Source organism: Vigna angularis, chromosome 2 (assembly GCF_016808095.1).
Source record: "Vigna angularis cultivar LongXiaoDou No.4 chromosome 2, ASM1680809v1, whole genome shotgun sequence".
Lineage (NCBI taxonomy): Eukaryota > Viridiplantae > Streptophyta > Magnoliopsida > Fabales > Fabaceae > Vigna > Vigna angularis.
Genome location: NC_068971.1, coordinates 1,664,991 through 1,688,622, shown reverse-complemented (window position 1 = coordinate 1,688,622; position 23,632 = coordinate 1,664,991). Strand labels below are relative to the sequence as shown.

Below are 23,632 nucleotides of genomic sequence, written 5' to 3'. Positions count from 1 at the left end.
TCGATGAGGTGTAGTAAGTAGGTTTGATGAATAAAATAAGAAGCTTTTGATTGCGGTTTGTGGCATGTCTTCACTTTTTGAATGGGCGTGTCTTTTTTCATCCAAATTTTTTATATATTGCCTATGCAAAAGAAAAAAAATCAATCATACATCTTAATAATACAAAAATACTGAAATAATTATTTATAAAGTAGTGAAGGTAGAGTAGTAGATTATTATTTAAAAATAATAGTGATGTAAGAAGTGGTAGGGATAAGGAATTAGGTAGTGCGGTGGAAGATAGTGAATAAATAAATAGAAGAAAAAGAAAGAAGATGAATAGAAGAAGAGGGGAGTGTCCCAGGAGCACGAGGTTGTCATCATCTCTTTCTTTTTTTTGTCCATACACACACAACAAAACACATTACACAATCAATGAATGTCTCTTTACTCAATCCATATTCACATTCCCATCGCAATTCGCAATGCAATCGATACTACCCATTGCCTTTTCCTCCCTTACTAATTATCACCACTAATATTCTTATCATCTTCACACCTTTTTACTTCTATATCATCAACTTAATTAATCACATCTATCAAATTCCTATTCTTCCAACTTTTCAATTATTTTAGTTTCATATTTTGAAAAATAAAAAAATTTAATCAATTTAATTCAATAACATTATATTTTTCTTATAACATTAACCTGAGTTGATAATACCTTTATGTATAAAAAAATATTAATATAATTAAATTAAAATTTATTTTTAAAATTTAAAGACAAAAATGTACGAAAGTGTGAGAAATTTGTATCAAATTTCAATTTTATATCTAAAATTAAGAGTACAAACGTATTTGACTCATAAATTTAATAATTATGTCTTAACATTGTTAATCTTTTTAAACGGTAAAATAAATTTATTGACCCTACGTTATCAATATATTTAATTCTTAAAACTATACTGTATATTAACTTTTTATTGTATTTTTTTCAGGATTTATAGCGTTTCTTTTGGACCTACGTATTAAAATAAGAAAAATAACTGGCTTCTTAATGAGATATTAAATATTTATATAGATATTTTAATTGTTTTTGTTTGGAAGCACAGGTAGAAGAAAGAAACCCTTTAATCTCATGCTTTATTCTTTTCGCTCAGAATTTTATATTGATATATTAAGTTGCAGGAGAAGAGGTAACCGTGTTTCTTTCGTGTCTTCGTTCTTCTTTCTGTTCCTACAACGAATGCACGGACACACTGCAATAATCTATTGAAAAGGGTTGAACTTGGACGCACGAAAGACACCATGTCCAACCATGATGACATGAACCCTTTTGATCAAATGGACGAAGACGATTTCTTTGATGAAATTGATTACCAAAACCATGGTGGGGATGCTGCTCTTGATGAATATGAAATGGTTTGTTTTTTTTCATTTCCTATTCTCTTTTCGGGTTTGCATTTTTATTTTTAATTTTTAGTTTTTTGAGTTGTTTTATGTATCTATTCATTGAACTGAGAGGGAGTTTGTTTCTTTTTTTTTTGTGTATGTGTTTGGTGATTGGAACAGCTTACTAAGGTGACTGATACGTCAGCTGCACAGGCAAGAAAGGGAAAGGACATTCAGGGAATTCCATGGGAGAGGTTGAACATATCAAGAGAAAGGTACAGGCTGACAAGGCTTGAGCAATACAGGAATTTTGAGAACATTCTTACATCTGGGGATGCTGTGGACAAGGTCTTTTCCTTTCTGTTTCTTCTTTGCCCTTTTTTATTGTCCTTTGTTTAGGGTTGTTGGGAGGATAGAAATAGCAGTGAATTTGTTTGACTAAATGTTTTGATGTTCAAAGTTTATTTATTTATTTTTCTCCTATTTCGGGTCCCAGGAGTCCAAGCAAATGGAGAAGGGTGGCAATTACTATGAGTTCTTCTATAACACAAGAATGGTTAAGCCTACCATCCTTCATTTTCAGGTTTGTTGACTTTTTCATTTGGTGATGCACCTAGTTATTTTCCTGCGATTTGAATGGCTGATAAACTTTGCTTTAACATGACTTGAAAGTTGAAACTTGAGTGTTTGGGTGGTTTCCTGTGTTATATAATTAACCAAAATGTTATTGATTGTGTGTGGCTGTACTTCTTGTACATTGATTTTCTTCGTGGACATTGAGAAACAACAGTCCTGTAGAAGATGGATTGGGTTTGTTTTATATTATATATCAAATAAAAATAAAACAAGCATGTGTCCATTTTCATTGGACACAGCGGTTCTGTTTCTCTGTATGGTTTGTGGTCTTACAAAAGTAGGTTTGGATTCCTTATCTAAATGATATTCAAGCTTAATGTAATGGATTTTACTGATGAAGGAAAAAGTCTACCCTAGTGACATTTGTTTGTGACATGCAGCTGAGAAACTTGGTATGGGCAACCTCAAAACATGATGTCTACCTTGTCTCCAACTACTCAGTTAATCACTGGTCATCTATAAGTGGTACCTTGTCTGAGATAATCAATTTTGCTGGGCACGTGGCCCCTACGGAGGTAATGCAGTCTCTTACACAATCTTGTTCATCTATAAAGATAGAGGAATTGAAATGTTACTTGTGTCTTTTCCGTGCTTTATGAATGCAAGTCTTATGCGGAACCTATAATTTCTTTAAACATGAGAAACCTACGGTTGATAAGTATACATGTGTGGTTAATGAATCAGAGAAGTTATCATGGTTCATTTGAGAAAACGATTTAGTTAAGAGTGCAAATTATGACGAATTTTATACTAGAACACAATCTAAATGGCTTCAGCATTGCTTTATTTAAGTATACATATCTTATTTCTTTGCTTTACTTAACTGTGCATTCTTTGGTCTTGTAGAGACATGTAGGAAATTTGTTGGAAGGATTTTCTCAGACCCAGATTAGCACATTGGCTGTCAAGGATAAGCTTCTTGTTGCTGGTGGCTTCCAAGGAGAGCTTACTTGTAAGGTGAGTCCGCATGATTTATGCTTCCGATACTCTATTAAAGATGAATGACTTTGTATTATTAATGATATATTTATATATTGCTTGAACATCTATCCATTGGGAGACATTAAATTTTCTTGAATGTGCGGGTTGCTGTGAATAAATTCTCCCATGTAAAATATAAGGCAGGTGGTCATAAAGGGCTACGTGTTCTTTAAAAGAATAGCAGGTTATCTATATGGAATCAGTGCTATGTAGGGTTTTGTTGATAGGTGGTCCTTTGCATTAAGTTACTAAAAGTTTGTGTTAACTCACTCTTATTGTTCAAAAATTTCATCTTTTGATATGATTCTTATATGTTCTAAAGAGGGAAACATTTTTGTTAGATTTCATTTTCTGTTAGATTCCCTGTTAAATTTTGTTGAACTTTGACTTTGAGGACTAGTATATAGATTTACTAGTGAAGCTCGTGAACAAAAGATCTGTTTGGATCAGTTAGGCTCAAAAAGGTGTTTCTTGATATTCATTTTTATTTTACTGATAATTGCAGGAATACCGTCCTATTTTCACTTTAAAATTACTACCTTTACTTGTGAGGAGCTTGGTCTCCCTTATTTCTAATACTCTTGTTTCTATCATAATTCACAATAACTTCTCAATCAAGCTCAACTTAATCACTAGGATTAACTTGTAGTTAATCACCCTTGTTTTTTGGGGGTCAAACCTTCCTTTGTTTGCACATCTTGCGTTATTAGATATTTCGGATTCTATGATTGTGGTGTTTTACTTTTTCTCCTTTGTTCTCTACTTGGGGCTTCCTTCTATTTGGGTTGGCAATATATACTTAGTATATAGATTAATTGTTCCATTTTATTGGGTATGTGATAGGAATTATTGCTACTACGCAAGCCTACTATCTCTCCCCAATTCTCAATTTTATCATACTAAGATTAGGATTGTGTGCTGCAACTTATAGTGTCTATTCTGAATGAAGCGTTTGGATCAGAAGGGAGTAAGCTTTTGTACACGGACCACACATGATGATAATGCCATAACAAATGCAATTGAAATATATGACAGCTTGAGGTATTTTTCATACCAAGTTATATTTGTCTCTGTTTGGAACATGAACATGGCTTGACATGAAAACTTTTGCAGTGGTGCAACTCATATTATTGCTTCCAATAATGATTGTGGTGTGAGAGAATATGACACGGAAAGGTTTCAGCTTTTGAATAACTTCCAGTTCTCTTGGCCAGTGAATGTAAGCACCTCTAAGAGAAATCTGACTTATGCAGTATATTTTTTTATTTTATTTTCTTTTTCAATTGCTGCTTGTTAGCTAATTATTCTCTCACTCAGGTTCGTTCCGATTTCCCTTTCTTGTAGTTCCTTCTTTCTTTTTTCAGTTGGTTAGAAGAAAATATATTAGAAAGTGAAAAGAAAACAGTACCATAAGTTTCAGGATAAGAACTCTTAGAACTTAAAAAGAAAACCAAAACAAAGACACCAAAATACTGAAGTCCTATAACTGTAAAACCTAGTTAGTGTAGGAGTGTTGTCCAATCTCTTTGCATATCTTATTTGTTGATTCCATTAAAGGATATGATGTACCCTTGTAATCATAAATACAAGCATTCCTTTCAACTCACATGCACTTTACAAACTATCCAGCCATATTGTTTTGATTTTCATTTTTTTTGTATTTAAAAGGGGACATGAAGAAACTGATTCATGCCACTTGGACAAATTCATTTCTTGCTCGAAAAGTTGACCTTTGAAGAAGCTTTTGATTTCCAAATGGACTTATATGGAGATAGTCTTTCCCTTGTAGGAGGATAAGTGAGAAATTGAAATAAGATTTGTTTGAAATTTTGAAAAATACCACAGGAATTCAGGTTCCAAATTGCATGTCTTGATTAAAAGGAAATAGAGCATAATCAATTAAAGCCAAAGATGGATTGAAGTTAACTAGTTTCCATGTTAAATTTTTTCTTCTAATGTTTGATTGTCTTAAACTGATTTTCTTGATTTGAGCATGGCAGTTGCATTCACAATTTGTATGAACTTCAACTATTTTTTCTACATCATTTCTACTTCCAAGAAAATGCAGTTTTGATCTGCCTTGATTCCTTATGCAGCACACATCAATCAGTCCAGACCGTAAGCTTATGACTGTTGTTGGAGATAACCTAGATGGGCTGCTGGTGGATCCTCAGAATGGGAAGGTACTTGGTTTCACTTGATCATACAGTTGTTGGAAACTTTTGTTCAAGTATATTTTTTTGTCTTTTTCCCGATGAATGCAGTCTTTGATTTAGTTCATGCATTTGCTAATGGAGCTGTATGGGTAGTGAATGTGAAACGAGTAAAACTTTCATTGAACATATATGCTATATGATGTGGTCATACGGGTAGTCATTGTTAAACATCTCCAAGGGATAGTGAATGCATGCTAGATATGAAAAGTGTTGGGAAAGGGAGATGAAGATACGAATGTAATGAAATTAATTAAGCATTATGTAGTTACCTTGTAGTTTTATACTTTCCAAAAACAGCATACCATGCTGAAGAAACTTCCACTAACATCTTTGTGACTTGTTTGATTTCTTAGACTGTTGCTACTTTGGTTGGTCATCGAGATTACTCTTTTGCTTCTGCATGGCATCCCAATGGGTGTACCTTTGCAACGGGGAATCAGGATAAGACTTGCAGAGTATGGGATGTTAGACACTTATCTTCTCCTGTTGCCATTGTCAGGGGTAACCTAGGGGCAACCCGTTCTATTCGGTTTTCTTCAGATGGTCAATATATGGTGGTTGCTGAGCCTGCAGATTTTGTGCACGTTTATAGCACAAAGGCAGACTACAAAATACGGCAAGAGATTGATTTCTTTGGGGAAATTTCTGGGGTTTGTCTGAGTCCTGATGATGAGTGTATGTATATTGGAATCTGGGACAGGACATATGCAAGCTTGCTACAGTATAATAGGAAGCACCAATTTCAATATCTTGATGCCTACTATTGATCTTTATTCCTGCCAGTTGATTTAGGAAAAATCATTGATGTTGATTTATAGAGCAGTTTGATATTCTAGGTCCTTCTCCTTTCTCAGTACTTGATGTAGGTCAGTCTGATTAATCAAGACCACAGCATCATAAGATAGTTGTACAATGAAATCATGCCTCACCTTCCCTTTATTTCTGAGTTTTTGATGTGAATGCCACCTGCAGAAATCACAAAATTGCATGGTTTTAATGTTATATACATAGTCTTCATCTGCATCCAACAGTGGTTATAGTTTGGTTTATATTATTTGGAAAGCAAATGGTGTTCGGCTAAGCAACTTATAAGATGTGGCCGTGCCTTGGCATGTTGAATGTCCTTTTTCTGGATAAATGCTTGGAACAAATTCTTCACTAGTATGTAAGTTTTATGTAGACTTAACTAAGTAAAAAACAAGTGCATGTTAATTAGTGTAGTTTATATGAAAATGGTATGTTGAAAACATTTCTCTCCTTTTCTAAATAGTTTATATGTTGTTCATTAAGGAAACGTCATTGCTTGCTTCGGGCATCAAGTTTTTTCTTAATATGAATTCAAATCTATAAGAAGAGAGAGGGCACAAGGTAAAGAGAATAATAGTAAGAAGAAAGTGAAAAAATGTCCTTCTATATGTGGAAAGGAAACAAAAATGGATAGAAAAATGGTGATGGGTAGTGTGGGAAAACGGTGAGAAACAAATTTAGGCAAAGATTTCTTTTATAATTTTCTCTTTTCCTAGATCACCTTTTGTCTTCTTTATCAACATTTTCCCCTTTCCTTGGTAGTTTTTCTTTTTATGGCAATACTTTTAGAAAATTTATAAACATCTTGTTTAATTTATTCATCATATTTAAGGATAGAAGTTATTCTCTCTATTTATTTAAAGTTCTTGAATATTAGTAAGTAAAAATACAAATTGTCTAACTAGTATTAATCATGGTAGAGGCAAGTTGATTTATCCATTATACTATTCCTACTAGTGCATTTATTAAGAAGTTAACAATAACTTCAATAGAATTTTGATGTTCATGCTAGTTCCTCTATTCCAAGACGTATCTTTAATATTTTAAAACCATATTTGTATCATTCGATTTTTTAAATATGAGAAATTGATTTTTTGTTAGTGAAATTTAAAAAAAAAATGAATTTTTCATCTTCAAGTCTTCTTCATGATTTGACTGAATTTTATACCGTGTTTCTTCCAAATTTAATGTTCAATTTTCGTTTAGCAAATCCAATTGTCTTCTACTAGAAATTCATTTTTGAACAAATTTTATTAGATAAATTTAATCTGACCAATGAATTTCTTAAAACTTAGGTTTTTTTTTTTATCAAAATTTATTATTGTAAAATTTATTGAGTCTTTTGTGCTATTTCTTATGAGACTATTATCATATTAATAATAAATATCTAATTTCATTTAGTTTTATACACGATAAGTTTATATATAAGTGTTAAAAGAGTGTGTCATATATTTAATATCAATTAAAAAATCAATTATAATATACAAGTAGGATAATGCTTATTGAAGAAACTAATTTTATAAAAAATGAATTGAAACCTAAATTACTTTATACTGAGGTTTTCAAACGAATTATGTGTGGAGGAAAGGCTTGAAATTGAATGTTATAACACTCAACTTGTGTACATCTAAGGGAACATAATCACCATCTTGAACTGATAAGAAACATTTATTTATTTATTTTTTGTATAAAATAAGATTATTATACAAAACTTTGTGTGAAACTTAAGAACACTTAATAAACTGAAAAATTGTGTGAAGTCATTTTAGTGGTATATTTTTGTTCCTCTAAACACATGGTAGAGTATGATATAAGGGAAAGAATATGTGAACAACAGACAAAAATGGAAAGTGGGAAGATTCCTCGTTTTAATGTGTTGCCGTGCAGATAACAAGGAGATAAGGTATATGAAATGTTAAAAAAGAGTTGGAATAAACGCGTTTTTATACTGATAAAGATATTGTTTGTTTTAATTAAATTTTTATAAATTAATTTTTAATATTATTTTTAAACATTTTTTATCAAAAGAAATATATTTTACATGTATGTAAATTCATATTCAATCTTTTATTTTATCGAATTTAAAACTTTGTTCCTGTCTTTACATCAAATTCAGATAAAGCTTAGAAAACAAATCATGCATAGATTAAAAAAAACACATTGAAATATGGATGATTTGGTAGGAGCTAATGTTGATAACTAGGAAGCTTGATCAATAGCATACATTTTCTTTGAGAACAACTTAGTGACATATCACATCACATTAAAATGCACAAAAATTTAGAATGAATGGTTCTCGTTATTTCCATCAAATTGCTCCTGTTTTTTTTTTCTCTGTTTAAAATAAGTATTATATTAATAATTTTTTTTGATAATAGACTACGATTTTACTATTTTATTAGTCTAATCACAAACTATTACGTAAATAATTATAAAAAAATTGTTAAAAAACTATTATAAAAATATTTTCCTTAGTAAAAAAAAATATACACCATTTCTGAACAATAAAGGTGGACAAAAGAAGAACAGAGTAATAAAATAAATTTCGTCATCCTTCCTCGCCCAGCAGAGTTAAATATTGAACAACGATATCATTTAATACATATTATAAATAAAGATAAATAATCCTAAAAACTGAATTATTATACTTTTTTAAAAAATATTACAAAAATAATATCAAATAAAAAATATATTTTTAAAAAATGTAAGTGTCTTGTCACAAAAGAAATTTCTTTTCATATTTCTGAGATCAATTGTTCTTCTAACACACAACATTTTAAGTTATTCTACTTTAAATATTTTAACTGATATAGTTAGATTTTTCAATGTAGCATGTGATTGAGATTTTAATTTTTATTGAAATAATAAAAACCCTACCAAAAGAGTTTGAGATTTTGTTTATTTAATATTGAAGTATTGAATCTGCACATTTTCAAAGGAAAATTTTTAGGCAAAAGGGAAAAAAATGTCTGTTCTGTTTGACTTGTTTTAACTGTTATGACGAAGAGATTTTATAATAAAGATTGAATATTTGGGAATGGAGATGATTTAGAAGAAGGAAATTAAATTAGGGTTTTGAAGGGATGGTTGGTTGAAATTGGAATTTGATAGAGGCAATTGGAAAAATGGGGACAAAGAGACAGAGAAAGAGAAAGTGTGACAGAAGAATCCCGTGAATGAATTTTGGATCTTATGTTCTGATTTCTGACCACATTCACGCGCAACCCATGTTCGTTGGACCCACACCACACCAACAAAACAAATATATATTTTTTTTCTTGTATTTATTGAAAAAAATAAAAAAATAACTGTGTTGGATGTATTTCACATAAAAGAAATAGTTATAATTAAAAATAATTTTGAAAAAAAACAATATACCCTAAATAATGAAATCTTGTTATATTTTGTTACATATATATGTTTATCCTAAATAGTTATAAATGTAATTATCAATAGTAGTTTAGTAGTAAATTAAAACGGAAATATTTTTTTAATTTGATTGAGATTATTTTTTAATGAAGATTAGATAAGTAAAATCATAATTAAATTATAATTTTTTAATCTAATGATAAGTTATTCAACCATTACATAAATTGACTAAACAAGAGAATATATGAGTTATCATCCAACTTAGCTCTAATGTTGTATAATTATACTATTTAGCATTTGATGATTATGTTAATGCCAAACTTAATGACATTTAAATACTGTGACCTACGAATTCTAGGGTTTTACAAAAGTGTCTTGAGACTCCAACCTTTAGATTTTATTACAAATTTAATAAATAGGTACAACTCGAACAAGATCATGTCTCCCCTCATTGTCTTCCCTCCAAGCATCGCCGAAACTTTTCCCGCTATTCCAAACCTGAACCAGTTGATGAGAAACATGGACTTATCGCGTGTCTCAAAATTCTTGCCCACATTGCTCTGTTGTGCTTTTCGCATCCAAGAAAGAAGAGTTTGGGGAGTGGGGGTGGTGATAAGGTGTGGGAGGCGGAGCGGGGCAAAAGGGGAAGTGAGAGAGAGAGCAAGTGGAACAGATATTCGGATTCAATTTAAAAATGTCATGTTTTCTGCCAAATCATTCATCCTTAATGCCGTTTGTTTCTATTTAACAGAAGGAACAATTTTGATGCAAAATTAGATAAGTAAGGAATAAGTTGACACTTTTTTAAAATCAGAAACCAAATTAACGTAATCGAGCAAAATTGGGAAAAAAGAAGTTATTAAGCCTTAAAACAAACAAGAGTACACTTTTTGTTTTTAAATTATTAATCATTTCAAACAAAAATTAAGTTTTCAATTAGTGGGACAAACCCAAAAATCTTATTAGAAAAAAAGGAAACATATTAGATACTATGTTGCTAAAACCCTGGTGACGGAATGAAAATAAAGTTGTATAGACAATATATCTACGTGAAAGTTTTTTATTCCGTCATTTAACTAGAACTATAAACTTGTATTTATTATTAAATAAGTATTGATTTGACAAAAACATAAAATGTAATTTCAGTCAAATATAAAAAATAGGAATAAATAATACATATTAGTAGTGTAAAAAGCATGTATATATTTTTATTTTATACTTAACCTATTAATCTATAAATTAACAAGATGAAAACATTTAGGAATATAAATGTCTTAAAATATGGTAAAATATGAAATAATGATAAAATAACGTACTTTTGTATTTATTTAACCCATAATATAATAATGATAAAATAGTTATAAAAAAAAAAGAAAATATATTTTTGAGAAAAATAAATTAAAAGTATGTAAAAAATTTGTGTAGAAAATATCATTTCTTTAAAATATGTGATGTGATTGGAAGCAGAAGATTCTTAGGATAGCTTAAACTGAACTAACGTGATGAAAAAGTTACAGTGAGAAAGTACAATTAATAAAGGACTTTGCTTCATCCTCACACTGTCTTGGTACACTTTACTGTACATTCATGGATTCTGCTACACATTCATTTACAATGAAAAACAAAATGGAAAATCTTACAACGATTTACAATATTTTCATATAATATATTATTTATTTGTTATTATATTAACATATTCGAAATTTAATAAAAAATAATAAGTGTTATATATTAAAATATTATTAAAAGATTTCTGTTAATATATTATTATTTGCTAAAATTCATTTATTTTACGGATTTTTGAATAAGAACTGCGGAGCACAATGCATTTTTTTGTCTATAAGATAATAAGTTTTACTGTAGGAATAAACAAATTGAATAATCTATAATAAAAAAATTTATGAATTATTGTGAAGATTTTGAGTATATATTGTTGTGAATAGTCAAATTAAATAGTATATATTATTGTGAAGATTTTAAGTTATTAATAACGACAACTTCACTACTTCAAGATAAGTGAAAAATCTTGTATTAGATAAAAATAAGTAATACGATTAATTTATAAGAATAGTTTGTTTATATTTAATTGATGATAAATTTTTTGTGTCTTTTCTAGTAAAAAATATCAGTAGTATCAGAATTTAGTTGATCTTAATAACAACTTGAATAAATGTGATATAAAATAAGTAAAAATTCTATAAAGTTTGAGAATTTTTTACATTACAAAAATGTTCATTTAAAAAATATATATATCTCATTCATTAGTATTTTTATGATGTCTCTCCTTGAAAGATATTTACAATAATTTCCTTATGTTTTAATTGTGTGGGTGTGGATCATAACATTTAAAAAAATTTATATGTAAATTTTCACATTAATTATATATTTCTAACTATGTTCCAAGTTTTAAAAATCAGAAATGTACTACATCAAAGAAACATACTACTAACCAGCAAGTAACATTAATAATATAAAAAAATGAAAGTAAGTATAATTACTTCGACATTATTTGAATCAATTACATTCCAATTCATTATTTGTTGTCAGAATAGAGACTTTGGAAACATTGCAGGAAAGGTAAGTTGAACATGTTATTAAAAATTTAAAGAGATTATATAGTAACATTATTGTTAAGAACATTTATTCCTCTTGCTTTTCAAACTTTATATCTTATAATAAGCTTAAAACAACAATTATAGTAACAAAGAAGAGAATATTAACAATATTAACTAAAATTTATCACAAATCACAAAGTTTTACATATCAGATTTTTATATATATTTTCTGAATTACATATCTGACAGATGAAAATTGTACCTGAAGTAAAGATATTCACATAAAAATCTCCATATTCTGCTACCATGGATGTAAAAGTGGTAGCTTTCATGTGTTGCCTCACCTAGAAAGGTGATACACTGAAAATTTGAATCTGATTTTCATTTCACAAGATAGTAACATGGTTTTTGTCACCTTCTGCTATAGCTATAAGATAGCTATAAGATATCTCATCATCTACAGAAACGCATTCTTATAATAATAGACTGACTATGACTCAGGCTAAACAATATTTGCAACCAAAAAATTCTCATGACATACTTCAATTATTTAATTTTCTTCTGTATAATTTTATCATTCACTTTCTTATTTTTTTATACACTTTTGCTTAAGCTATATTAACATTTTCTAGTTATCTAGTTGCTGCTATATTATTTTTTTATTGCATGTATACCAAATAGAATATTATTTTGATTTGAACTACAATCTCTCTCTAATAAATCAGAGTTTATTGTAGCAGATTCGAGATTCTTTTTTCTAGATTGAAGAGTGACTATTTTTCTTTTCTCAAATTTAAAATCAGCAGAGAAAAACAAACCACACAGCATTCTGCAGAGACAAGAGAAGGAAGTGTCATAGTATCAGTAGTTTAAACTAAAAAGTGGTTCCTCCTTATAGAGGCATCAAGATCAATGCATCATATCATTCAACAACACCATTGTCACGAATAAAAAACTGTTCCCATTTGAATGATAGTAAAACTACAAAACCTCACAAGGAAACAGTTAACATATATATACATGCTCACAAAATTATTCTTGAATTTACACTAAAAAATTGCATATTTAACTCACTGAATATTCGAAAACGAGAGAAAGGAAAGGCACAAGGAGGTAGAAGTTGTAGGACACGACAAAGGCTTGTTTGGACAAAGGCCTTGTAAGGTGTAATGGGGTGGCAATTTGTCAGTAGCTTAGCCACGTTTGTTGGACCAAAACTGTTTGATCACGGACTACACTAACAATACCATATTCACCCATTTTCTGCTTTCTTCAATAGCCATTTTTGTAAAATATTCTTCTCTCCTTCTCGTGAGCTCACATGTAAAATCGTTTTCGCAAATGTAGTGTAACATCTACCAGTCATTACAGTTTTCACATACTATGCTATCCCAAAGAGAAATAAGCCATAATCATAGCTGACTGCTAAAGATAGAAAGATAACTCCACCAGCCCCATCGAGAGGAAGAAGGACAAGAATGAGTATTTCTCAGTTTCGATCGAGAGTTTTGAGTTTTCTGATTTCAGTTTCCTGTTTTCTGACATGCTTAGGAAACAATGACGTGCCTGTCCAGTTGAATGATGATGTTCTTGGCTTGATTGTGTTCAAATCAGACCTTCAAGACCCTTCTTCTTATCTTGCTTCATGGAATGAAGACGATGCCAGTCCATGTTCATGGCAGTTCGTGCAGTGCAATCCTCAGACCGGAAGAGTTTCTGAGGTCTCATTGGATGGCTTGGGATTATCTGGGAAGATTGGAAGAGGACTTGAGAAGTTGCAGCATCTTACGGTACTGTCCCTTTCTCATAACAACTTGAGTGGGAGTATCAGTCCATCTCTTACTCTTTCAAATACTCTTGAGAGACTCAACCTTAGTCACAATTCTCTTTCTGGTTCAATCCCTACTTCTTTTGTGAATATGAATTCAATAAAGTTTCTTGATCTTTCTGAGAATTCATTCACGGGATCAATCCCTGAGAATTTTTTTGATACTTGTTCTTCCCTTCATCACATTTCTCTAGCTAGGAACATGTTCGATGGGTCGGTTCCTGGTTCACTGCCTAGGTGCTCCTCGTTGAATAGCCTTAATCTTTCCAATAATCGTTTCTCTGGTAATGTGAACTTTAATGGGATTTGGTCACTGACCAGGCTTAGAACTTTGGATCTATCCAACAATGCCTTATCTGGGTCTTTACCTAATGGAATTTCATCCATACATAACTTGAAGGAGATCCTATTACAAGGTAACCAGTTTTCAGGTCCTTTATCCACTGATATTGGATTCTGCCTGCATCTGAGTAGGTTGGATTTTAGTGATAATCAGTTCAGTGGAGAACTACCTGATTCACTTGGGAGGCTTAGTTCTTTGAGCTATTTCAAAGCATCAAATAATTTTTTCACCAGCGAATTCCCTCAATGGATTGGTAACCTTACCAGTCTGGAGTACCTAGAGCTTTCAAACAATGAATTCACTGGAAGCATCCCACAGTCAATAGGGGAACTGGGGTCACTGTCTCATCTGGGAGTTTCAAGTAACAAGCTTGTTGGAACTATTCCATCATCACTAAGTTCCTGCACGAAGTTATCTGTGATCCATCTCAGAGGCAATGGTTTCAATGGCAGCATTCCAGAGGGTTTGTTTGGCCTAGGATTGGAGGAAATAGACTTGTCCCGCAATGAATTGAGTGGCTCAATTCCAGCAGGATCTAGCAGGCTCTTGGAAACTCTAACCAGCTTGGATCTTTCAGATAACCATCTCCACGGGAATATCCCTGCAGAAACTGGTCTTCTTTCAAAACTAAGCTATTTGAATCTGTCTTGGAATGATCTTCAATCACAGATGCCTCCAGAATTTGGCCTCCTTCAGAATCTAGCAGTTTTGGATATTCGAAACAGTGGCTTGCGTGGTTCAGTTCCAGCAGATATATGCGACTCAGGCAATTTAGCTGTCCTCCAACTAGATGGAAATTCATTGCAAGGGAATATTCCAGAAGAGATTGGGAATTGCAGCTCTCTTTACTTGCTGTAAGAATCCTATTTCTGAAGCCCAAGTTTTAGTTTTGGTGCACGTCTTTTTTGGAAGATACTAATTTGTTCTACTTTTATGCAGGAGTTTGTCTCACAATAACTTGACTGGTTCAATTCCGAAGTCCATGTCAAAGATAAACAAGCTAAAAATCCTGAAACTGGAATTCAATGAACTAAGTGGAGAGATACCAATGGAGCTTGGAATGCTTCAGAATCTACTTGCTGTGAACATATCATACAACAGGCTCACAGGCAGGCTTCCTACAGGTAGAACATTTCAGAACTTGGACAAAAGTTCCTTGGAAGGAAACCTGGGTCTATGCTCACCCTTGTTGCAGGGTCCGTGCAAGATGAATGTCCCCAAGCCACTGGTGCTTGACCCAAATGCATATAACAACCAAATAAGCCCTCAAAGGCAAAGAAACGAATCATCTGAGTCAGGATCGGTCCACCGCCACAGGTTTCTTAGCGTATCTGCCATTGTAGCGATATCTGCATCTTTTGTGATTGTATTAGGAGTGATTGCTGTTAGCCTGCTTAATGTTTCTGTGAGGAGAAGGCTATCATTTGTGGATAATGCTTTGGAAAGCATGTGCTCAAGCTCTTCAAGATCAGGGAGTCCAGCCACTGGAAAGCTAATCCTGTTTGATTCCCAGTCCTCACCTGATTGGATCAGCAATCCTGAGTCCTTGCTCAACAAGGCATCAGAGATTGGAGAAGGAGTCTTTGGAACCCTCTACAAGGTTCCATTGGGATCACAAGGTAGAATGGTCGCAATCAAGAAGCTTATATCCACAAACATAATCCAATATCCAGAAGACTTTGACAGGGAGGTAAGGATCCTAGGGAAAGCAAGGCACCCAAATCTAATAGCATTGAAAGGATATTATTGGACTCCTCAATTACAGCTTTTAGTAACTGAGTTTGCACCAAATGGTAGCTTGCAAGCCAAGCTACATGAGAGGCTTCCTTCTAGTCCTCCTCTTTCTTGGCCTATGAGGTTCAAAATTTTGCTTGGAACAGCAAAAGGGATTGCTCATTTGCACCATTCTTTCCGTCCACCAATCATCCACTACAACATAAAGCCAAGTAACATTCTGCTAGATGAAAATTGCAACCCCAAGATCTCAGATTTCGGGTTAGCTCGGCTTCTGACAAAGCTAGACAGGCATGTGATGAGCAATAGGTTTCAGAGTGCATTAGGATATGTGGCACCAGAATTGGCGTGCCAGAGCCTAAGGGTGAATGAGAAATGTGATGTGTATGGTTTTGGGGTGATGATCCTTGAGTTGGTGACAGGTAGGAGGCCAGTGGAGTATGGTGAAGACAATGTGCTTATACTGAATGACCATGTGAGGGTGCTGCTTGAGCAAGGTAATGTGTTGGAGTGTGTGGATCAAAGTATGAATGAGTACCCAGAAGATGAGGTATTGCCTGTTCTAAAGCTAGCAATGGTATGCACCTCTCAAATTCCTTCTAGCAGGCCAACTATGGCTGAAGTGGTGCAAATACTGCAGGTCATTAAAACACCAGTTCCTCAAAGGATGGAAGTGTTTTGATGCGATATGCTTCTATGATGAACTAGCTTGTCATATAGAAAAATATCTGTTAACTACTAAGATTTTTTTTTTTTCTCTTTATGTTGTGTATCCTTTTCATTTTCCTTAGTAGCCAATTGGTTTATGTTGATTGTTCTTTTAAGTACAAGCAGATTTTCCTCATATAAATGGAAATATTGCTATATAAATCCGTTATTCTCAACTCTTGATTTCTCTTTTTATGACAAGCTTTACGGATTTCATTTACCCAACTTTTAATCCTGTTACAAACAACATCAATTTAGCCACGTTATTCATCGGAGAGGACAGCGTGAGTTCTCGAAAAGTAAAGTTTACCAGGTAAGAAAATGGAATTGAGGAACCAAAACTTACGCATTGTTATAGACGTAACTTTAATCCGGCAACATACGCAGAAGAAGAATGCTAGCTATACTTTCTTTTTTGTGTTTGTTTTTATGAATGGTTAGGATTTAGCTATACCCAATAAAATCAGTAATTTCCAACCAATCGTGAAGGCTTCCACAAAATGTAAAATGTTTCTATTACTACCCCATTCAAATCAAGGTAAAAAATCCCCACTTGGATTTTCAAAAAAGTAATTTTCTGCCATTAAATACAAGAAAGTGCGAGCATTGGTAACTTCAACTCAAGGAGCCTCCTTATTTTCCTTAAAGGTGTTATATTTTCCACAAAAATAATGAATTAGCTGGTAAATACAACTGGATGCTCAATTTTGTGGCATAACTCAAATAACAAGTGGCTCAGCATGTATCTCCAAAGAACAGATTATACAGGCATATATAATGGATGGGTTCAAAAATAAACAAAAATTGCGTCGCCTTAAAATCATAATCCTCTAATATAGCCAAATTCACCAGAAAAGTCTTGGTACTATATGGAAAAGAAATTGGACTAAACCACAAGAATGGCAGACAAAAATTGCCTTCTCAATCTTCATGCAAAGCCTTCATCAAATACAGCCTGTTAAAGCTCTGCCCTGACACCCTGCAGAACATGCAACAGAATGTATGAAAGATTAAACTCAATCGGCTAGAGAAGACAATGACAAGAAATAAAATAAAGTCAGAAACTTCAAATCGGTAACTTCGTATATTTGCTCCTCAAACATGAAAAAAGAGGAGCTCGGTCATCATCACGTACCCATTGATTTGATTACAGTAGTTGGAAATTTGATTTGTTATGAGGAAGCTCTCCAACCGTGATGGCTCGGGGAGGGGCTTGAAAACGGGACTTGAAGGATCTTCTTCCGGCAAGGGCTCTTCTCCAGCAGCTTTACGAGCCATGTTCTCCGCCCTATTATTATAAAAACAAAAATATATAATATGTATAAACAATATTTGAAAACAAGGGATAAGCTATCTATTGCTACCATTAATTTTCATGGGTGTGCTTAAAATATAAAAAGACAGCCAATGATAAAATTGTTAATCAGGCCTGTGAATATTCAAACACTGCTGGATTTCCATAATGTTCGGTTGAAAATAAAAGTTAAAAATTGCGCTACAATTACCAAACATACATTTATCATTGATTGGATATGGGATATGAGAAAATAAAAAACGATAGAGCATAAAGCAAAGTATTACGATGGCAATGGTCCAGCCCCTCCAAAAGAAAAAACAGAAAATCACTATTTCCTAACATATAATACATTGATCATCATATCATACCCATAGCACATGCAATGAGAGAGATGTAGAGGGAGGGGACCATTTCAAAAATATAATAATTGAGTTTCTTGTCCTTATATTTTGAATCTGTATGATTAGGTGTAAAAGTTTATCCCTTCAACCACAGTTCATTTAAAACTTACCAAAAACTAAGAAATAGAGAAAAAGTGCATGACACAGGAAAACTGCTATTCTGCTGATTCAGTAGCAATTCAAAGGAATCACAGGTCACAATTCTTCCCAATAAACTATTGTGCTTCCTACCTCCGGTGCTAAATTAACAGTGGATAAAATTGAGATTCATACAACTATGATAACAATGGAGATTATAAGTTGTCTAATGACATGCACTGAGAAAAACATAATGTATAGTATTCATCCAATCCAATTAAATGGTTCTGCGGACTGGTCTTTACTTCTGAAATTCTGGAAAGGTATAATAGTCTAACAAAGTTCTTGACCAGAAAGCAGAAAATGGTTAAAAAAATATCAAGGTATTTATGTATCAAACGTAAAAACCAGTGCTTCGAGTATAGGATCTTTTCAGCTGTCATTGTTCAACTCGAGTCAATTTTAGAAATACAAAAATGCTTGTTTTCATGTAAATTACAGTTTAATTATAGTAAGGAACAAAAATATATCCTGGTACAAAATTTAAAACGTCTAATTTGAAAAATTCTGTAAAGCTTACAACCTATATTCATGTGCTAGCTTTTTATTTGCAAAAATCATTGTTAAATCAGTTTAATCATAGGTGTAATCACAAGTTATTGTGTAAAACTAAGGTACTAATTCCTTAGTTTCCATTTTGTGGGTAGAGGGTTTTTTCATAAAAAAACCAAAAAGGTGGGTAAATTCTTATATGTTAACAACGATATTTAAATCATTGGTGGTTTATGCCGATTGGCCACCCACTATGAAGCACATTGTAGCTTCCTAAAATGGAAATCTGATACTAAATGGCTATGTATGTAGATTTCACAAAGTATTCAATAAATCATGAGAATAAACAGAATCTAAAACAATTAGAAAACCCATATTCAAAGACATGGAATCTGAACAAAAACAAAATCATTAGTGAACAAAAATCCTCCATTCAAACGCTGACCATCTTCAAAGAACATAAAAAACTAACTGCTGATCTATGAATCTTAGTCTTACAAAGAAAATATAATGAAGTTATTACTTTTGAAGATTCTAGTTCAAGGGCAATCTTAAACGTACCTTCTCTTTTGGAGCCATGCTTGCTGCTGAGCTTGTTGACGAGACAAACTCCTATAGTAGAATTGGAACTAAGATAGAAGAAAGTTCAGTTAGTTACATTGTGAAAAAACGAAACACCCACGCACAAAAAGAGCTAAAATAACCTTTTGTTGTTCTAGTGACAAGTCATCCATGCATTCTATCAAAAACTCCGTATTCCTCTCCATTAATGAACTGGTTGACAATTGCAGACGGTCATAATCACACTGCAATGGCACAAAAGCAGATGTAAACATAAATTAAATTTAAAATGACCAAAAGAATCCCTACTAAAAATCATTGTTCACCTGGGTGACAGGAGTATCAGGTTCCAGCTCAGTCATGAAAGCACTGATAAGGGCAGAATTTGAAACTTTGATCTGATATATTAAAAAAAATTGATGGTCAACATTAATAAAAAAAAACTACCAAAAAATAATTCAAAACCAAAATTAATACACTTCCATACAATAAAATATGCAACAATAGTATTCATCTTAATGCCAGTAGCATTTCTAGCTCATTCCTAACTGTTGCATTAACAGATATGAAGAAGATTATTAACATTCAATTGGTCCAACCACCCAAAAAGGAAAGGCAAATTCCTGGAAAAACTTACCGGTATTTCCTCAAATATATCCACCCATGATAAATTCTTCTCCCTCAATCTATTTCACAAGACAGAAAATTGAGAAATCAAATGGTTCAACTTTTAGACAACAAGACACAGAAGAAAAATCATACTTCTCCCCAGTAAAATTATTGCTGCGATAGAGTTCCATGAATGAGTCAGAAAGCTTCAAGGCCTTCAGAGCCAGAACACCTTGATCAGACCTTGATGGATCATATATTATGCAAACACAACGTCTAATATTCTCCTGAAAAACATTGGTAAGTTTGAAACAAAAGGTCATTCATCGGACTTGATACTGTTGAAAATATTGTCTTCAGCCAAAAGAAAATAAAAAGTGCACAACAGACTGCATCAAAAACAATTTTCTATTTTAAATATCAGAATTCACTAGCAGCCATTTTTACAATAAATTGAAGTAACAGGAAACCTGAACATTGGAAAAGGCATGGCATTCACGTCATCTAGTTATATACAAACATTGGGTATGTTTGTCATTCTACATACTCCACTCAACTTCCCTGATTTCAGAAAAGACTAATTCTAATTTGAAGCAGTATGATAAGCATGTTTGTAATAATAATACAGTTAGGCATGCATAATATTCCCAATGAATCGTAAAGGGTAACTTTCATATCTGACACAATTGGTTAAGAATGGCATCGTGCTACATGATCATAAATTCATAATAGTTAACCACTCAGAAGTTCAAATCCTAGGTGATGCACCCCGTATCCTGTGTTGGCCAGTTGAGCATTATCAATTTATAGTTTCACAGGTTATTATGATATAGTAATAACCTCCTAATAATGGCTTCATTTGACCCAAGTAGAATAGTCATGAGAGGCGTGTTATTGTAAATATCAAACTACGGGAGCATTTGTGCATAACGTCATTTTCATGAAATCCCAGCTGAAGCAAAATTATGAAAAAATAAATAAATTGACAAGCATTCGCTACCTGGTAATTCATAAAGGTTTCAATAAGTTCCACAGTCTGAAAGGAGCCGAGCAATGTAGATTGGTACCTGGATACGGAGAATTATCCCATAAGTAGGAGAAATTATTACAAAGAAAGAACGTCTTGAACCAAAATTTCATCACATTAAACAAACCACTAAAAGCGCAGGTATCACATACGAAAAGTGTCATCATCATACATACCATCCAACAGTATTGTTGTCAACATTAACCTCCCTCAGGCATCTCATCATTTCCAGCTGGTAATTAGCACCATCAGCTTCAATTTCCTCATCCTCCTCCCTCATCTGCGATTTTTAGCAACCGAAATAGCGATGAATTTAGGAGGGCAATGCTGAAGGATTCAAAAATGGAGAAACGAAAAGGAAAAAGTAAGGAAACATCATACTGGAAAGGGGAAACAGTTGGTAACTTCAAGAACACTGCCAACATCCAACCCAAGAAGTTGCCCAGTGACTAAAGAAGGCGAGTGGTCCTTACAATGCTTAATTATCTTAAGAATAACCTGTTCAACCAATACACAATGGCACCAGATTGGCGTCAGTATTTCTTCACAGAGCACAGAATTAATGAATATTCACTTACAATACAAGGACCTGCCACAAAAGCATATAACATGAATCCTACTACCAGATGCCAATCAACATAAGAAATGTTGTCATATCAAAATCCATATTATTGAAGAAAACAAGTACAGATTAGACACAAACAAGAAACAAATTGAAGCTGAACGAAAGACCCTTCCAAATTAACCCCGTATATACAAAGGAAAAAGTGAACAACAGTGGAGCCATTGAAGTTTGTAAAGCATAGAATCCATACCAGTCCTTCAATCTGGACGACTCTAAGAGGCGGCGCAGCCTCCTCCGTCGCCGCGACTTGGAGAAAAGATCTAGTCGTAGCTGCATGCGTAAAACGAGACATCACTCAATGGCATTAAATGAGCGAATAAAAATGAAAGAAAAACCCTAACATAGAACAGATTGTTGGGAGCGCAATCATACTTGTAGCCATGTTTTGAATCGAAAGATGGAAGACTCTGCGATAGAGTTTGGAAGAGGAAGAAACCCTAACGCACGCCGGAGCAAGAGAAGGGGTTTTGCCTGCAATTGGGTTCAAATAGTCCACAATAAAATTATTAGCCCAATTTTAAAAATAATATAATAAAAACGACATTATAATTTTGCTTGTGAAATAAACATTAATTAACTTAATATATATCAAATATCTCTACAAACTGTTTACACGTTTTTTTTTTTTGGTAATAATTTAAAATGTTAATATAAAATCTATATCTATAATAACATATAATAGAAATTTTGATATATATACAAATAAATAATATTTTAAAGATAAAATAAAATTAAAAAAATAAATAGACTTTGATATGTTACCATCATATTTATATAAATTATATAATAAATCACCCTAAAAATACTAATGAGTTATTTTATATTGTATTTAAAATAATAATAATAATATACACAAATACTATTTTTTATGATAAAACTATTCATTTGAAAAAATTATATTCCTCTTCTAACGAAACTTTTTTTTTATTGTTTTTAATTTTTTTAATGCACACTTGTCTTATAATTGTTACAGAAATTTTACAGATCTATCAATTTAGAAAATATATTTTAATTAGACAATTAAATTTTTACAGATGCATAGAGTTTTTAAAAAAAGAAAAAGAAAAGTTACCAGCCTGTTATCTAGTATTTACAATTTGATGGTCTTGAAAAAAAGGATTACAACTTTTCCTCGTATTAGCATCAATCATAAAACTGTATTGATAAATAAAATAATTACATCGGTTTTTTTCTTAAACTTAAAATTCTGTTTTAAGTGCAGTAAAAAAAATATAATATAGGTTTATTTATTTAGACTATTGGGTTAAGTTGTCTACAGCAACAAAGCAAGGACAGCGGTGAGAAAAGTGAGATGAGTTTATCGAATAAATAAAATGGTGAAGTAATAAACATTTATTTAATAAAAACCTAGAATTAAACAATTAAATTTTATAAAAAAATATAATTAACTGTAACATTAAACGAATTTTAGCTTTTACAATTATTAACGCAGTTTTATTTTATTTAAATAATTAAATTGTTCATAAATATTTTATAATTATAATCGATAATTTATTTAATACATACAAAAACTAACTGTAAGAACCTAGAAAATAGAGTATTAGAGTAGATAGATGTATTAAAATAATAAGACGAGCTTTTTACTTTAAAAATAATCTGATAATATAAATAAAACTTTTTAAAACTCGATTCATTGTCTAAATACATTTTATCTCTCTAAAACACTGTTTCCTTCCGTTCCTTTGACTTCTCTCTATCATCTCTCACTTTTGGGCTGTCGGTTTGACGATCACGGCGTCAAGGGCTACGCATCAGACCGATCAATTGGGTGAATCGAGCAGGTAAGTGATTATTCCTTTCTTGCACGTCTAGGGTTCTTGATCTTGCAAATTGGTTCTATTTGCATGGATCCAAAGTTATTTTCTTTCAAATTCTAGCTCAATTTAAGTTCTAAGGTTGTTTTCCATCACCAA

General features: G+C 32.2%; 3 protein-coding genes across 3 annotated transcripts; 2 read left to right on the top strand and 1 right to left on the bottom strand.

Annotated features, from left to right (window-relative positions):
- The first annotated feature begins 1,138 nt into the window (after positions 1-1,138).
- LOC108327146 (uncharacterized WD repeat-containing protein C2A9.03) lies at positions 1,139-6,206 on the top strand. Its single transcript, XM_052873322.1, has 9 exons — positions 1,139-1,401; positions 1,552-1,719; positions 1,868-1,954; positions 2,388-2,522; positions 2,854-2,964; positions 3,938-4,029; positions 4,102-4,207; positions 5,085-5,171; positions 5,558-6,206. The coding sequence occupies exons 1-9, from the start codon at positions 1,288-1,290 to the stop codon at positions 5,969-5,971; spliced, it is 1,314 nt and encodes a 437-aa protein (XP_052729282.1). The 5' UTR covers positions 1,139-1,287; the 3' UTR covers positions 5,972-6,206.
- A 6,759-nt stretch (positions 6,207-12,965) lies between these two features.
- On the top strand, positions 12,966-16,724 carry LOC108328992 (probably inactive leucine-rich repeat receptor-like protein kinase At3g28040). The gene is made up of 2 exons (XM_017562942.2): positions 12,966-14,960; positions 15,046-16,724. Exons 1-2 carry the CDS (start codon positions 13,414-13,416, stop codon positions 16,520-16,522), a joined length of 3,024 nt encoding a protein of 1,007 aa, XP_017418431.1. The 5' UTR covers positions 12,966-13,413; the 3' UTR covers positions 16,523-16,724.
- Positions 16,725-17,246: 522 nt separating this feature from the next.
- Positions 17,247-22,197, bottom strand: LOC108327147 (eukaryotic translation initiation factor 3 subunit H). The gene is made up of 12 exons (XM_052873321.1): positions 22,071-22,197; positions 21,889-21,968; positions 21,455-21,571; positions 21,250-21,353; positions 21,047-21,113; positions 20,200-20,333; positions 20,075-20,123; positions 19,764-19,835; positions 19,581-19,682; positions 19,438-19,505; positions 17,684-17,836; positions 17,247-17,527 (listed from the first exon to the last, which is right to left on the bottom strand). The coding sequence occupies exons 1-12, from the start codon at positions 22,078-22,080 to the stop codon at positions 17,470-17,472; spliced, it is 1,014 nt and encodes a 337-aa protein (XP_052729281.1). The 5' UTR covers positions 22,081-22,197; the 3' UTR covers positions 17,247-17,469.
- Positions 22,198-23,632: the final 1,435 nt, after the last annotated feature.

Excerpts from the sequence above, each read along its gene's own strand:
- LOC108327146 (XM_052873322.1), top strand. The coding sequence starts at position 1,288 with ATGTCCAACCATGATGACATGAACCCTTTTGATCAAATGGACGAAGAC. Across the intron at positions 1,720-1,867 it reads CTGGGGATGCTGTGGACAAG|GAGTCCAAGCAAATGGAGAA; the intron begins GTCTTTTCCTTT and ends TTCGGGTCCCAG. Across the intron at positions 5,172-5,557 it reads TGGATCCTCAGAATGGGAAG|ACTGTTGCTACTTTGGTTGG; the intron begins GTACTTGGTTTC and ends TTGATTTCTTAG.
- LOC108328992 (XM_017562942.2), top strand. The coding sequence starts at position 13,414 with ATGAGTATTTCTCAGTTTCGATCGAGAGTTTTGAGTTTTCTGATTTCA. Across the intron at positions 14,961-15,045 it reads TGCAGCTCTCTTTACTTGCT|GAGTTTGTCTCACAATAACT; the intron begins GTAAGAATCCTA and ends ACTTTTATGCAG.
- LOC108327147 (XM_052873321.1), bottom strand. Across the intron at positions 21,354-21,454 it reads CCAACTGTTTCCCCTTTCCA|ATGAGGGAGGAGGATGAGGA; the intron begins GTATGATGTTTC and ends TAAAAATCGCAG. Across the intron at positions 17,528-17,683 it reads TACTGTAATCAAATCAATGG|GGTGTCAGGGCAGAGCTTTA; the intron begins GTACGTGATGAT and ends CATGTTCTGCAG.